Source organism: Peromyscus eremicus, chromosome 3, assembly GCF_949786415.1.
Source record: "Peromyscus eremicus chromosome 3, PerEre_H2_v1, whole genome shotgun sequence".
NCBI classification, from domain to species: domain Eukaryota; kingdom Metazoa; phylum Chordata; class Mammalia; order Rodentia; family Cricetidae; genus Peromyscus; species Peromyscus eremicus.
The window spans coordinates 28,086,420-28,103,919 of NC_081418.1; the positions used below are offsets into that span (position 1 = coordinate 28,086,420).

The 17,500-nt window shown below is 34.8% G+C and overlaps 1 protein-coding gene across 1 annotated transcript in view; it reads left to right on the plus strand.

Annotated features, from left to right (window-relative positions):
• Window positions 1–17,500, plus strand: part of Foxp2 (forkhead box P2) — a 246,314-nt gene that overhangs the window by 219,700 nt on the left and 9,114 nt on the right. The window contains exons 15-16 of the mRNA XM_059257390.1: window positions 611–680; window positions 1,495–1,658. Coding sequence (XP_059113373.1) covers window positions 611–680; window positions 1,495–1,658 — 234 coding nt within the window. The remainder of the gene's footprint in view (window positions 1–610; window positions 681–1,494; window positions 1,659–17,500) is intronic.

Consider the following 17,500-nt stretch of genomic DNA (forward strand, 5'->3'; position numbering starts at 1 on the left):
AAAACACACCAGTTTGAGGAAGTTACTGCATGAAAAGTTTTATTTCTTTTTTTCCTAAGACAGAAAAACCACCCAAGTTTAGTTAGAAATACAATGGAACTAATTTTGTGCCTAATTAACTCCATGTAGCATTTACCCACTCCCCCAATTCACCATTGCCTTATGTGATGGTTTTTATGTATGCTGTCTACTCCTGGTCCTGGAGTTCTGATTTCTGTAGTCAAGTATGTGCTAATTTCTGCATTCAAGAAATAGTTAATCCATTATGTTGTCATTTAATTAACTATGGTAATTTGTTATGTTAATTCATGGTGTTCCTGAAATTAACCATTAATTATTTCCTGATTACATCAAATTGGTAATTGTTTTGTGTATTTACATTTTTAAGTTTTTATATGATCTTTAGTTGTTCTTGGAAATAAAACCCTCAGGAAGCCAAAAGTAAGTCCATGGTCATGTCCTATGTTGCCTCCACACCATAGGCTAAAGTTTTTCTGTTTTGTTTTAATTCATGGACCAGGTTGATATATAATGTAGAAAATTTTATATTTTATATCCACATATTTCATATTTTAATTTTATAAGTCTTATTATTTTTTTTTTCTTCCAGAAGTCCAACTTTAGTAAAAAATATCCCTACAAGTTTGGGCTATGGGGCAGCTCTCAATGCCAGTCTGCAGGTAATATCATCAAATACACACTGCCATTATTGTCCTCTTGGGGTGTTCCGGTACTTTATTGTTTGGCATGCTTTCTGTCTAGGCGAGATTGTGATTGTTCTTAATAGTTGGTTTCTCATCCAAGGACGTTGTAGTACCTAGTACTATGGAAAGCACTATTCTCAATCAAGGACGTTGTAGTACCGAGTACTGTGGAAAGCACTGATTCTCATTCAAGCTACTTTTGATGTGAAGAAGCAAGAAGGACACCCTGTGGCAAAATCTGGAACACTCAGCTTTCCTGCAAATGTTAGATTGATAGAAGCTTTTGCAAATGCATGTGGCTGTGCATTAATATTTATCCAGGCTGTCATAAATGATTTCACATCATAGTGTTGGGGAACATGGTGCTTGTGGCAAAAACTTTAAAGTTTAATTATAATATATAATTTTTATGCAGAGGAGGCAAATGTCAGGACTTCTTTATTTTGAGTTAAGTTCTGGTCATTTTTAAAAAGCAGAGCAACTGCTTATATTATCCTCAAGTATTTCTGAACACGCGAGTAATCAACATTTCATTATGCGAAAGGTTAACACACAAGTGAGAAAGTTTGCTGTGAGAGCTATTGTTTGTATGTTCACATCACATTAATGCGTTTGCTACCTCGGCTGCGAGTGGCCATTCAGGAATTTTTGTCTTTCCCTACATTTTATTTAAGTGCTTCTGAAATGTCTATAATGCAATGCGCAAGCGCTCACGGGAGATATGTGCTGTTGGAATGACTTTAAAGGGCAGGCCTGTTAAAGCTGTCTTGCTCCTTGTCCATCCCACTAGGCTGCCTTGGCAGAGAGCAGTTTGCCTTTGCTAAGTAACCCTGGACTGATCAATAACGCCTCCAGTGGCCTCCTGCAGGCCGTCCATGAAGACCTCAATGGTTCCCTGGACCACATCGACAGCAATGGGAACAGCAGTCCGGGCTGCTCGCCTCAGCCACATATGTAAGTGTGGTTAACAGACTCCTGAAAGGGATGAAAGTATATGCTTTTGCTTCCGAAATTGATATTTTTTTTTCTGAAGTTTGCCATGGTGTTTAAGTAAAAATGTGAAAGTTTAAGCACAGTTGGATTGTACCATGCCCATAATATATAAAGTATATCAAAATGGTTGTTCACAAATCTTAGAGATTATTCCAAGTGCCCTATACTTAGTGTTGATAGCATTCTTCTACAAATTCTTGGTAGTACTAAAGTCCTGTTGGGCATGAAGTACTGTCTATGATGAATCTCCATCTTATGGGCCATCATCACAATTTGTATGGTGTAATATGAATATTTGTGGTAGGGTAAGTTTTCATAATTTTTACTACTATTACAGGACTCTAAACCATTTATGAACTGTAGTCAAGACATTGCCCATTTTTATAAACCGTAAAATGCAAAGTTTAACTGTTACCCACAGTTTACACAGAAGCTGGTAAAGTGTAACTTTTTGCCTGTCTTATAAATCAGTGTAATTACATATTCAAGCTTAATTACTGGTGCGTCTGTATTGGCAAGGTTTATATGTTATATTTTATGCAAGACTACGATTCCTATTAATATTTAGCAGCTAACTATATCATTAATTACTCTAAAATCTTTCCCCTACCATCTTTTTAATGGAGCTGAGAGAGTAGAAGTATTAAAAATTGATGTATTGTGGATTTCAGAAAAGTGTATGACACTTTTAAAATGCCAGGTCTTATTCAGTCTTGTCAGGAATATCAGTTTCTTGTTTACTAAAAAGTACTGACCCTGGTAGAAATGAGAATTCCTGGAGAAATAATTATAGCTGAGTGATGAAGTCCGTGTGCTTCTTAGATGGTAGGATGGTGTTCGAATGTTATGGCTATCCTTCCCTGAGTTACTGTGCAAGCTGCTTAACTTCACATTATTGATCCAAGCTTACTCTTTACCTCCATTTTAATATTTTATTCTTTGTGATTTTTTTTTTATCTTTTGTTTTGCTTTGAGACAGTGTCTCACATTTTTGCGCAGGCTCATCCTCACATTAGTCCTCCTGCCTCAGCCTCCTAAACACTGCTGGGATTATAGGCATATGCTACTGCGCTGGACTCCTCTATCCCCAATTAAGTATCCTGTCAAAGCCCTGAAGGAGATAATAGAACCCAGTTATGTGCTCATATTCATTGGACTTTTCACTAGTTATTATTTTGTTGATTTTTAAAAGACCATGCAATGTTTGACATATGAATGTCTTTGAGATCATATGCCTAATTGATGTATGGTACTTCACTCTATCGTCTTTGCAAAAACACACTGCTGTCATTAAAGTGTTTCTTCGGATTCCAAACCGTTACTTTTCCAAAATGGAAAAAAAAAATCTGTCTTTTGGAAGTGTCTTTAGTCGTATTAAATAATACAAAAGAAGTGATAAAACACCAAGTAAAAAGAACATACATATATGCTCTCGAGACTAACCGTACTCTAAGCAAGGAAAATGAGCAATCAGATGAAAGTTTTTACATCCTGCATCATCACCCTGTCAGCCATGCAGTGGTAGCTGCAGGCTTTTCCTTTCTGTTGCTCTTCTGACTGTGCTAATACTCACTCCCTATGCAAATGCTAAAAGAACTCATCTTTAAGCACCCAACAACAGTTAGATCCTGTTTTTCTCCATTTAAAAAGGGAGAGCTTCTATGAGAGGCATTGGTAAAAGCAGTATGTGGACTGTGGGTGCTCCTTCCTTTTCTCCTATACAGTGTGTAGATGCTGATGCGAATCCTGTGCAAGAAGATGACGAAGGGAGTGATTTTCACAAGTTTAATTGTCTGGCGCTAAGAATATTAAAATAAAAAATTAATGACTTAATAAAATAGTTTATTAAACATTGTATTTTCGAACCTGAAATAATAATTGGACTAAATAATGGCTTTGTTGAGTTCATAGTATTTTTCACTTGACAATTGGTAGTTCTGATCATTCAGTTTATTTTTTTAATTTAAAGTTTAATGATGAAATATCTACGAGAGATAGGAGTATGCAAAAACAATATTAAAAATATATTTGATGTTTGGTGTAGTACCATTATCAGTTTGTACAAAAATCATTCAGTTAATGCATTACGTATGTTATACTGACATGAATCAACACATAGGAAAAATACCTGCATTTATTTTCCATAGATGAAGGCAAAACCTCCCTTTCTTTGTAGGAAACAGATTTCAGAAAAGTTAAAAATTAGAGGAATCCCATACCTTTTCTTTCCCTGAGTAATATAAATGAAAATCAAGTTTGTAATTATCCTGCAAAATATTGAGTCAACATTGATACTTCCAATCTCTCTGTGCTGCTCCATTAACTTTTTAGTCTGCTCAGGTGTTAGCAGATAACACACACCTCAGAATGCTACCATACTTCTAAGGTGCTTATTTGTATGTAAAGAAGCATAAGCATTTGGGGTTTGTTATGAAGCAAGTCAAGGAAAAACTATTTACATGGTTCAATCAATTAAAATTTGCTTGTATCTAACTGAACACAGTTCAGGGAATTTTGAGATTGAATAGAAATGAAAAACCTATTTTATAAAACATTTCTATAGCATTTTTGTGTATTCTGAGGTGAATTCATGCTATATGTTGTTTGGGGGAGGGGCTAGTTATGCCAATATTATTATGAAAGAAAGAGTACAGCTCAACTGTGTCACTGTTGGTGGTCCAGCACCAGAGTAGGCACTACCCAGTGGGAATGGACAAGTTTTCTTTCCTTAGTTTCTTTTTCTTCCTCTTTTTACCCTTAACTCTTAATAATACCTACCTCATGAGATTTATGCAAATAAACTGAATGCTTGGAAATAATGATGTTCCTCATGGTGTATACCTACTTAGGTACTGATTGATGGTACCTATTGCAATATCTCATTACAATCTTAAATGAGACTAAAAGCAATACAAAACACACTTTGCAGTTTCAATACTTTCTATCCACTACACTACATTTATAGATAGTTTTCCAAAACAGTATCTTTCCTTTTACTCTGACATCTCTTGTATTTCCTGAAGTAAACACCTCATTAAAAGTGAGGCAATATAACAGAGAAATTTATTGTATGGAGCTCATTGCTCAGAGTCAGTGGCATAAAGGAAATACTAACTGAAGTTGTTGGCATTGAACATCTTTAACAGAGAAAATAATACCAACCCAGAATTAGTCACTCATATGCCCAGAAACAGGGAGAATAGGGTTGGACAGGAATTTCGAACACATAGGCAAATACAGATTTTAGACTATATGAAGATGGGACCAGACTCCTAGGTTACTAAATAGCAAGTTATGGTGTTTGTGTTTGTCAGAGTAGAGTTTGTTCAGTGTTATGGGTTTGGATTTGGTACAGTCAATGTTCTGCTTCAGGAGGCAAACTCTCTGAAATCATATTGTAGGTACCATAGCATGACTATAGTAATGTCAGGATTTTTTTTTTTATTAGGGGAGCTGGATGCAGACAATTAATGTTAGTAGGCTCTAGTACCTGTAGCATCTGTTTTAAATTAAATGTGAGCAGTGAAAAGCAATGAATTAATCCAAGAAGGCACCTGAGAAAAGGCACCTGACTGTATTCTAAGAAGAAAAGGGGGAAAACTCATAGCCACTCTATGATTCACTGCAAATAGAAGACAGAAGCAAAAAGAAAAATGATGACATCGTACTTTTGCTTTTGGAGTCTAAGAAATTAAATGTAACACCATAAGTGTTTAGTTTGTTTAGATTTTTATTCGGTTCCATAATAGTGATGTGGTTGAATGGGAATTTCCACTTGAGTTTGCTAGAGACATGAATGATTAGAATAAAGGAACAGATGTGGGTTGGCTCTGTAAATGTTTGGAGATACCAAGTTTTCCCACACAGTCCACTTTTCTTTCCTAATACTGTCCTTACACTACAAAATTTTGGTTTTGCAAAAGAAAGCTTTTCCAAATAAACTCATTTTTGTCTCAAACTGTTTGCTTTTCCACCCTGTATTTTGTTTCAGCTTTGTCTTACACAAATTTTCCTCTCCTTATTATAATGATCCTATTTCCCGGAAGGCTTTTCCAATTAATTTTTCTGTCAGAACCTAACCTCAGCTTCTTGCTTCCAAATGACTGGCTCCCCATACCATTCCTGAGCCAAAAATGTTGCATCTGGGTGTGCATGAGGCATACATGCCTATTCTGCAGCTATCCCTAGGTTAATGCCAAATTTCTTAAGAATGTTTGGTATGTTTTAGACAAATGACCAGGTCATTGGAAACAGCTTAGCATCACAAAGCAATACCTACAGGAATAAAATCCGTGATCCAGCTAGACCCCCAGAGAGGGAAAATCAAAATTTTAGATCAGTGAATAGCTCTAATGTTCCTGTTTGTGAATGCTAAACCGTGTAGGGGTCCAAACTCAGGCCTTCATGCTTGTGCACCCAAAACTTCTACCACCTAAACTACTTCCTGGGTCCTTTGATTTTTTTTTTTTTAATCTCCATTTCCTGGCACTGTTTAAAGAGTTTTCAGACCATCCACTTTATGACCAAGTGTAAAGGATGTTTTCTACTTTATATAGATACCTAATTTTTTTTTGGAAAATTATTTTCAAAGTTAGATAGATGCGATGTTTACACTGCAGTAATTTCAACTTAATGTCTTCTCGCATTTGTTAAACTTAAAAGAGAAGAAGATATTAAGAACAGAACTGAAAGATGAACCCATTCTGTTAGAAGTAGTCCACATGCTTTCTCTTTCCAATCTGAGGCCAACAGTGGTGTTTAATGATGAAGTCACAATATTTAGCACAGCCCCACTGTTTCTTCCCAATTAAGCAATGATTGCTTCACGTTCTCAATGAGTTGGGTCAAACCTGCCATCTCTTGTGCAACCTTAAATGAGATACCCATTTTTGCATTTTCCAATTTTGTATTAAGAGATCAAAATTAATGTTCTCCCTAAGTTGTCTCTGTATTGAGGCCTTTAGACTCCAAGTTGCCTGTTTCCATGGAGTTTTCCTTCTGATGATTAGTGTTTTCTACTGCTGAATTTTCAGATAACTTCTTACAAGTTATTTCTTAGCCCCTTTATTCTCCTATTATTTAAAAGTTCTCTTTGCTAAATATTTAATTTTGGTTGCAAGTGATTATTATTTTCTTCTTGTGGGAGAAAATACCTGAGTCTGAGAGCTAATGGTAAACTATAGAGAAAATTACTATATTGCATGTAAGGTTAGAAAAATGAATTTGTTGTGTCTTTAGAAGGCAAACTTTAGGGGTTAAGAACCATGTGTGTCATGTAAAAGGAGTATGTGTTGATGGATGATTGTAATGAGGTCATATTTGCCTCCGTGACCAGTGTGTAGTCTATGAACCTTCAAAGTTTCTAAGTCACGCATGTCTTAGTCATCTTGGCAGCATCTTTGGCTCTGGGAGAGCTTCAAGGGGTTGTAAAACTCATCCCGATAGATTACACTTCAGCCTCTTCTGTCTGTAACAGTTGGTCACAAACATAGCTAAAAGGGTCCACCAGGTCCCCATTTTCAAACATGATGCTGAGACTAGATCATGAGTCATCATAAAACACGATATTCAAATAGATAATGTTTCTTTTGTCTCCCAATTTTTATTCCTTTCCTTAAACTTTAAATTTACAGATCCAATTTCTTTGGTTGGTGATATTTTACACAAAATTACTGCAATTGTTAGGTCTCCCCATGAACAAAAGCATTTGAAAGTGATGTGGCTCTAATTTGAAAAAAAAAAAAAAAGTTAAAAATGACTGATAATCTGAGCTGGGCATTCTCACTCATTGTTTTTGCTCCTGTGAAGACAGTATTATTTTGCTGCTGTTATGGGCCTTTATGTTGCATTATGAAGTTCTGGAAGAAAAAAGTGCTTGGCTTCACATGTGTGTTCACAGATTTTCTTATTAACACTGTTCCAGTCATCTTTAATTTTTATCCACTAACCTTTTTAGTCCTCTTGTAATTTTTGTTCTGATTTAATTCCATTTTTATTTAATGTCTAAACTTTTTCATTAACTTTGCTAGTTAGCTTTGAGATCGCTTTCCAAAATGACTGTGCAGAACTCATGATGATGCCAGCTCTTTATCATCTCATCTCCTTTGTCAAGTGCTACAAGTATGGATCAGTAGCTCTTGTTCTTTTTTACATTATTCTAGTCCCTGTATGTGGCACTTACAACTCATTCTAGTTCCTCTTAATAAAAAGATCCTACCAGAGGTACAGTATCTTCTGCTAAAATGTCTGATATCCCCACCGTGCCAATTGTGGGAATTTGTGGGTTCCTATAGGGTTTTGAAGGTTTTTATAGAACTTTAGAGATGTTATCTGACATCCATGGTGTGAAATCCCACAATTTAGGCTAAGTGTGTCAGACGACTTTAGCTGACAGTCCTGTAGCGTACTGATTCTGTTTCATATCTAAAGAGGGCGTTTGTTAGAAGATACATGCTCCTTTTCTCTGCCATTTGAGGAGCCATGGAAAATTTCTGTCTCTAAGGGAAAAAGAATTATTCATTAAATGGTTAAAAAAAACAAATATTGCTTGTATATTATTTTTTATACTTCCAGAAAACAGAAAAGAGTAAATAATATACATATCCCCCCAAATTTTAAATTTAGCTTTTGAAAGAGGACTTAGGAAGTGGACATAGTTTTCCTCTTTTAAAGAAATTAAAATTTACCATTTATTTAAATTATTAATAATGTTTCAGCATGAATAAATGCAGCTTTAAGCACAAGGATACATAAGCAGTATCTATTATTAGGACAGAATTAACTAATGGGTAGAGGGTGGATGGATGGATAGATAGATAGACAGACATTAATATAATTTATATAAGCAACAGAAATCAAACTGTTTAACGTCACTAGAGAAGATGAATATTTCTTACATTGTTCTTCAGTAGCAGGAGCTAAACATTTAAAGATAAAAGGATAGACAGTCAAGGGTCATGCTGTATTATCTTACTGTTGATAAGTTTATACTGCAACATTAAAGCCACAGTCCTCTTGGTAATTAACAAATCAGAGAAAGAGATGATGCACTAGGTTCATAACAGATTAATATTGCTTTCATTTTCTATTCTATTCTCATGTTTTATACAGGGTATAATAATGCGTGCTTAGGAGACAACTGAAGCTTGGATCAATTCAGTGATTTAGTTTGAGCAAGGCATTAGGCCCACCAAAGCAGTCAGTCTCAAAGACTGGACAGATCTAATAACATGAACCATGTGAAGGCCAGGTGGAAATCAATGCCTACAAAGATACCCTAGGTGACAACTTCACTAGGAGCCAACTGAGGACAACATTTTTGCTGGGAGATTGGCAGTGGAAAAAAAATAAGCAATAGTCAGGGCAAGCAGGGAAGCCACCTACCCATGGGGCAGTCTGAACCCTAAGTGCAACTATCAGATTGTGAGATCAAGACCTTCAAGAAGTCAGAATCCAAGAAGTCAAGTTACATTAGATAAGAACTGGTACATATACCCCATGACCCCTGCATCCTGCTTTTGCAGACTAAAGCGTGGTTCAAGGAGTAAGGCCAAAGAGATTTCAGAGGGTGGGGTGTGTTCTAAGCAGAGCTGGGACAGCAAGAAAGAAGCACGACTTGCTAAGTAAGTGTCGAGATCTGAGCTATGTTATTATTTCTCGTAGTGACAATGAGAAAAGGAAGAGTCCTTAGACCTGTGGTTGAAATTTTATGCAAATCATACATGTAAGAAACACAGACTGTTCAAGAACTAGTGTACATCCATAGGCAACATAAAAATCCTCTGAAATTAAGAGTAATTTGCAATCAAATACTAAAATGCTTACATTGTTAAAAGAGAAAAAGTGGTTTGTTAAGTATGCTAATATTAAAATGTGATCCTAGTGTCAAATTTAAAAATAGAATTGATTTGTTTCTGTATAGCAGATGTGGGAAGCTATTGGGGTATTGTGGCAAAGGCGAACTCTGCGTGGTATATTTGGGATGGAGGAATATTGGTCCGCTCCAAGCTTTAGTTCCCTCTTCTTGGTCATACATTTCCTTCAAGAGAAAATATTTTCATTTTCACCAAGAAAAAAGGAGGACGATTTTATTTCTGTAGGACTGGTGTAATGTTTCCGACTGGAGGAAGTAGCTATAGAGAATTCTTCAGATAACAATAGGGATTGATCCATTCAATCCCTAGATACTGTCAGGTATTATCTTAATCTACAAAAATACTCAACAGTATAGTAAGGTAATGTTTCAAAAATGAAATAAATTAATAAAGATTTGTTTTATAACTTCTTAGTTGCTAAAATGAGAATTAGATTTTTTTAAAATCCTGGTTGTTGTAATAATATTGTCATTCCTCCATCTGCACTGCAAAATTAAGTATTTCTCTAAAATGTCCTTAAGTTTATACTATAAAAGTCTATCTGTTACTGACAAATTTAGGAATATGCTTTGAAAGAATAAAATCTCAAGAAGAATGACATAAATTCTCTATGACCAGAATATACTGACATTAGCCTCAGCAGCTCTTGTTTTGTAAAATTTTACCAAATAGTTTCCTCTTTTTTTAAAAAAATAAACATTTTATTTGAAATTTTAATTTTTCTTCTCTATAATACATTAGATAAGCTCTTTTTCCTAAACAAGAAACCAACAATTTTTCTCAAAAAGTCATTATTTTTCATTTCAAACAGCCTATAGAAATGCAGATATCTAAATTTGCAATTTTTACTCATTTACAATCAATTCGATGGATGTTACCTATTCAAAAGAAGCAAATATAAACAATTGTTCTTGTGAAATTAATTCTATCTTAAAGAATTCTGTATTTATATTTTAGAATTTTATATATGCAAAACATTTACATAGGAAGTAAGAGGGTTTTTTAATTAGCAAATAGAACTGACAGGAAATGTATTTAGACAAATATAAAATTGACAGACTGCTAATTGTATGCATTGCTTATTTTAATAGCCTAGGTATCAATGGTTATTGTCATTGGTTTGACAGCCTGTACTACATACTGAGGGGAATGTAATTATTTAAGAGAAACCCCAGTTTGCTCTTGAATTTTCTTTGACTAGAAAATTGCTATGTTATTTTATGAAATAAACAGAACCTATGAAATCTATGTACATCATATTTCCGTAGTGAGTCTATTCTGATATTTTTTTAATTTTATTAATCACTAGTTAGGATACAAGTGAAAAAAAGGACAAGAATGAATTGTATAACTGTGAACTTTTTCTTTTGGAGTTTTATATCTCACCTACGTAAAAGTATTCAAATGACAATTAATATGTATAAACAGCTAATACAGTTTCAGAGTATACTTGTGACTATTATCTGAGAAGTAATGCTATATAGCAATGATACACAATTATGGGACAGGGGCATGTTGTACCTTTCTTTTAGGAGATATACTGTGTTAAATATATTTAAAATGTTCTCAGCTAACTAGGACATATGAATAAAGGTTATAAGGTAATACTCTGGAATGAGTAAACAACATAAATTTTTTCAGTCTTTTGTAACAATAGTCTTGTACATCATTCATTGATACAGTTTTTACTAAAATTGTACATATGGGCCAGAATTTTTTCTTCACAGTATTTATTGACATATATTATGCATTTTAAGACTTCATGTTTTATCACTAGTTTCAGAGGGTACATATGCATATACACTAACATTGCATACAAAGAGCTAGACAGACTGATTGATTGATTCACTGATGCTCAATAATGATGTAATTGTATGTAGTACTGGGGATTGAACTCAGACACATTCGGGAGCAAGCTTTGCACCACTGAGCTCTCATGCCAAGCTTTATGGTTTAATCAGATTACATTGTATCATTGAGTCTCTCACAAACCCATAGCAACATGTAAATACTTTAATCATTATCTTTGAAAATACTGGCATAATCAAAATTGAGAAAGCACTACTAAGATGCTAGTCTGACCTCCATTGACTTAAGTGGATTTTGAATATTTCAGCTTAAAAAACTCTACAGATAGACCTTTCTCATTCAAAAGAAAACCAGGAAGAGTTTATAGGGCCATTAACTTAGTCTTGAACAAGGATAAAGTGAAGAAAATTTACATTCCTCTAGGGATTAGGCTGTGTGACCACAATCTAAAAAGATAAACTTTCCTCTTGTAATGTGACTCTGCTGTAGGGTGCAGGCAAACATTAACATTTCTTCTGCCTTCACTGATGCCTTAGGTCCTTATAATTTTCACAACAAAAGGAGCAACACGTTCCTTTAGGCAACAAGTCAGTGTATTAATGTAACTTGTCCTCTGTGGTTTGAAAATATGCATTTACTGAGTGTTGCTGTAAAACTGAGCGATTAACTAGAATACAAAAATCAACTGTTACTTTGCAGATCCCTCAAATAAGGCAAGCTGATTTTTTTTTTATTGAACAACCACAAATGAGCACTTAGTAGTGAAACATACCCTACATGATACAGTTTGAGTTTTTCCATCTGCTGAGTACATCGGTCATTACGGAAATCAAAACAAAGGGATGAAGAAACCTTTCTTGTGCACCGAGGGTTAAAACAACTTCATGAAGTGTGTAGTTGTCAGCTAGGTTTAGCATAAAATTGGTTGTTAGATTGAGTTTTATGGAAATTACTGATACTTGACTGTTTATTTGCCTACATAAATCACAATTTTAAGTGATTCAGTTCAGTTTTAGAACAGTGTGTGAAAAGAATGGAGATGTAACTAAACCATAGTTTCATATTCTGACCACCCCTGTTCTTCAGCATTGGCCAGGCCACCAGGAGAAGCACAGGTTTAGAAGACTGGGAAGGAGTTTGGGCACCAGGTCTTAGAGTTGGTTAATCTCTGAAATCCTGATGAGACACATGCATTTTTAAAATGTGGAGAGAAGGCATTTAGCAAGACCCTCAAGAGTATGGGTTACATACTTCTTCAAAGTCTTGCTTCTTAGGAAGTTCTGGATAAAGACTGTCAATGATGATAATGTACTAGAATTGATTTGGAAGGCTTTGTTGTAAAAAATGGTCACTATTTGAATAGATAGATCTGTTTAAAGTAATTTGAACATTTCACTATATATAAAACAACTGCATAAACATACAAGTTTCCTTATATGTCAGTTAAAAATTATGTGTATTTAATGTTTATTTTTAAAATTCAAGCAGCACCCTTTTTCTCTTTTGCTACTTTGCTATAGAAAAGTGATTTTTTTTCCATTTGAGAAAGCAAAATTTAATGCCTTCCTTTTTTATAAATTAAACCTATTCATTTATCTTATATCCCAACCAAAGTTTCCTCCTCTTTCTTCCCTTCCATCCCCTTGCCCCACCTCCCTTCTGCCACCCCACCCCTTGCAATCCGCCCCTCCTCTGTTTCTGCTCATAAAGGGGCAGGCCTCCAGTGGATATCAACAAAGCATATAAAGTTGAGGCAGGACCAAGCTCCTGCCCTTCTACCAATGCTGGGCAAGGCAACCCAGTGAATGCCCTTTTCTTTTAAGCATTCATTCAAAAACATTTTTCCTTAAAATGGTATAAGAACCCAAACTGAAAATTAGATATAAGTAATGTTTCCAGAAAGCATGAATCAATATTATGGTTGCTGCTGTTGCCTCTAGCAGGAGAATCACCAAGATTTGTGGTGACCTTCACCTTCAGTATCTGTTATCTTCACTAATACTGAAGCCTTCTGAGGTCACACCCACACCTCCTTATTAACAAAAATAAATAAATATATATAAAACTCCATCAGCATCACATGTGAGATCATGAGCTTTCCCTGTGCCGTCAGTAGAGTACAGAAGGAAGCCTTTCACATACACATAAAGAGCCTCAAAATGCAACCTGCATTTTACTCCACAACCTGCAGCCTAAATTCCTCTCTTTCCCACCATTTCTAGTGCCCTATTTGTCCTGGCTGTGGGTATCTTATCACACTGCATTGGTCAGCTCGTGACTGTAACCTTCCTCTCACAGTTCTACACTGGGTTGATGCAGTGCAAAACAATCCTAACTTCAGCTGTTTCACTCCTCCACTCTCAAATTGTCAGTAGCCTTCCACTGAAAGCACAGAAACTTTCACTTTCTGTGATGCAGATAAAAGGCTCTTCACTCTCTGATCTTGTTCTAATTTCCTAACTTTTTTATTATTATATTAGAAACCCCCCATGACTTTGATAATTTATGTAAGACTCTTTTTCCCCCCATTTCCACTCTGTCCTTTCTTTTTTCCTCTGTGTAACAATTTCCAAATACTTCAAAACCTATTCAAAAATACACACACACACACACACACACACACACACACACACACACACACCCCAAAGATCATCATAGTTTATATTCTCAGAGTCTGTCTCCCCTTCCTTAACATTTTCTCTACCATGGTGTCCATCGCTCTTTTTGTTGTACCGTATTTAATTGTGTATGTTTTATTTCATCTGTGAGATTGAAAATTATGAGAACTGGAGATAAAGAGATGGCTCAACACTTCAGAGCACTTATTCTTTCAGAGGACCTGGGTTCAATTCCTAACACTCAAATGGTAGGTCATGACCATCCATAATGCCGATTCCCAGGGAACTGATTCCCTCTGCTGGTATCCATGGGAACCGGACACACATGTGCTGTACATACGTCCATTTGGGCAGAACATTCACACACATAAAATTTAAAAAAAAAAGTCTAAAAACACACAACTGTTAAAAAGAACTTGTGAGAACAGGAATCATAGTTCCTGTCTCCCCTCTTCCCCATGTTTATACATATATTGAATGCTTTATTTTTCCGCAAAACGAGAGATAACTTTTATCTGCCTAGAAGTACTAGATGTCTTTATTTTTTGACTTTGTTAGGAAATAATAGTGGATATTATATCTTGCCAACATTAATTGAATCTTTCCAAACAAAGATTGAAAGGCGTTTCAAATATTTTTAACCCACCAAGTAAAAAATTACATCAAATTGTGATGTATCATGCTTTCTTCAAGCAGGAAAATTAAATCATTGCTTTTCTATAGTAACTGCTAAATGGTGAACTAAAATGGAGTTGTTGAATTCAATGCCTCTCCTTCATGGACAGAATAATTCTAAAGCATTCAAAATGAAGTACTATATTCTAGTTTGAAGGAACATCCATTATTAACTGAATAAATAATTAATTTTAAAAATCAAAGTAGAAGTTACTTTATTACATACTTATAAGTACATGCCGTATTTTCACTGGTTTGGAAGCACTGTGACATTGATTACTTAGGCAGATCTTACTACACTTCTACACTTCTAACCCAAGGCTTGTGTTATTTTCTCTAATACTATGGATATCTTATAAAGACAGGTAAAAAACTGGCCAGGAAGTGCATTTAATCTTAACACCTATGCTTCTACTTGCATATATTACAAATAAGTCCACTAAATATTCTTTGTTTAAGGTCTCATAAATGAAACAATGAAAATCAGTAAACCCAATTAGAAATTTTTGGTGTGTTTATAACATTTCAGCAAAGTTTTTAGATATCTTCAGTGTTTCAATTACTATGTACTTTTTTCTATAAACTGTTATAATATATTCTTTTGAATTAGTATCCACTTTATTAGTATGTTTTGCAAGGACTGAAGTTTAATATACAGGACAATTGAAATCTAGAAGCAGAGGAAAGCAGTACATACATTTCATTACACTAGGGGCATGTCTTGTGATAAATGCCTAGATCTTCAAGTTCAGGAAGAGTTTTATAAGCAAAAGGACCAACAACTACAATCATGTCTGTCTTAACATGTCCTTGTTTTATTCTCTTGAATAAATGCCACCAAGTATGTATATCTATTTTAATGGATTAGAACAATTCTCAGAGGGAAATAATCTCTCCCACCTGTGAACCCCAGTATCTGTTAATTACTCCTTTCCTTTGAACCTTTATTCTTGGCCAAACTAGGATTTTTGAGTATATATTTCTCCCATAACGGGTTATTGGTTTTAGATAGATAGAAAAAGCCCACAGTGTCTTACTTATGGCAACATTCAATAAAGTTTTGTTAAATTACTCTTAGCAAGGGGAAATATTGATAATATTATCTGATTTCCTAAAGAAAGTAATACTGAAGCTTTTTTAACTATTTTTTTTCATTCAATATATTTTTGTCATGTTTTCCCTCTCACAGCTCTTCCCATACTCTCCCCACCTCCATACTGCCACAACTTTAAATTCTTTCTCTCTCTCTCACCCCTCTGCTATTTCTCAAAAAAGAAAGAAACAAAAACAAAAAAAGAGCAAGAAATGAGCAAACAAACAAACAAAAAACCAAAATGAAAAGACCAGTAAGACATAAAATGCCCAAACAAAGCAAAATATGATTGAAGCATTGACATCCTTACAGATACAGGGGATTTGATTCAATCAGGAGTATAATGGAATTTCTGGCAGAAAAATTTATTTTCTAATAGGCATATAATATATAATATACATAAAAATTGCTATGTTTCTTAAAATTTGCATTTTAATCTATTCCAGGTTTCCCTAGCTCAATGTGTATTATCAGAACTGGGTAAGCCCCAATGTGCACAGCAAATGTGATACAAGCCTGGACCACTCAATGCATGTATGTTAATGATTTTAATGACAAGCTAATGATGAGCCTGGTGATGGATGACTGAGGAGAATAAATGTAGAAGCTTTCTGGGCAGAGCATGTCGATGCTGGCTCCTTTCCTTTGAAATTAGCTTTCCATGTGGTGTAAAATAATCTGAGACGTGACCTGAGCTTTTGCCTTAGCATTGTGGTGTTCAGGATGTGTTTGTTAATCATTCTTTTGAGTAATTATAGTAACAAACTGTGTTATTTATTTTATTTCCTTATTCTTTTAAGAAAAGGCAGCTCATCATTACTGGCATCTAACAAGTATTTTTCTTTTGTTTTGTTTTATGATATTTCTGAGATACTCATAAATATTTTACCCTGGAGAGAAAAATTAAAATGTTCTTTAGGAAAAGGAATGCATATGGGTGTTTAATCATCACTCCTTGTGTTTATAACATACCTTCTTTCATGAAAAGAAATAAAGTTTTACGTATATTGTGACTCTATCTAATATTTATCAATCATTTGTGTCATAGAATCGCATTATTGACATTTTTGCATATACATAGACAGTCATTTACTTTTTATAGCAATTGTAAAAGACAGAATTCTTTTTTGTCTCTTGTCTATGAATTTTAAAAAATGGGTACAATAAGATTACAGTAGCTTTGTTGACTATTAGGAAAAGAGTTCAGCTTCAAACCCAAGTATTCTGCCCCCAGAGCACACTATATTCTTAAGTACCTAGCCATTACTGCATGACTGAAGATTACAGATGAGGTAACTAAACTGTTCAGTATTCCTTATGCTATATTCTCAAATTAATCAAAATACTAAATACATAAAAATATATTGTGCTGAATGGCTCCCTTGTAATTAAACGCCTTCAGCTGATTCCACCTGAATGGAAGATCTGTAATGAAGCACTGTGTAGCAAAAGGCAAGGTCTCTTTTACTTAGATTGCCATGGATGTTTCTAAGTCTTCTTTCTTTTAAAATCAGTGTAAAGGAAACTCTTACTGACATGAAAATAATTTATCCAATCAGCTATATTAACTAGGGCTTGTTAGGTGTAGGTGTCCTCATCTATATACTTCACAATCGTTCATTGGCCTTGAGTAGGGTTTAAGAATTATGGAACAGCATAAATAGAAAGGCTCTGAGAAATATTGTAGAGATAGCATGTGTGTTGGTTCCAGCTATTTCCTGTATTCAAACACTT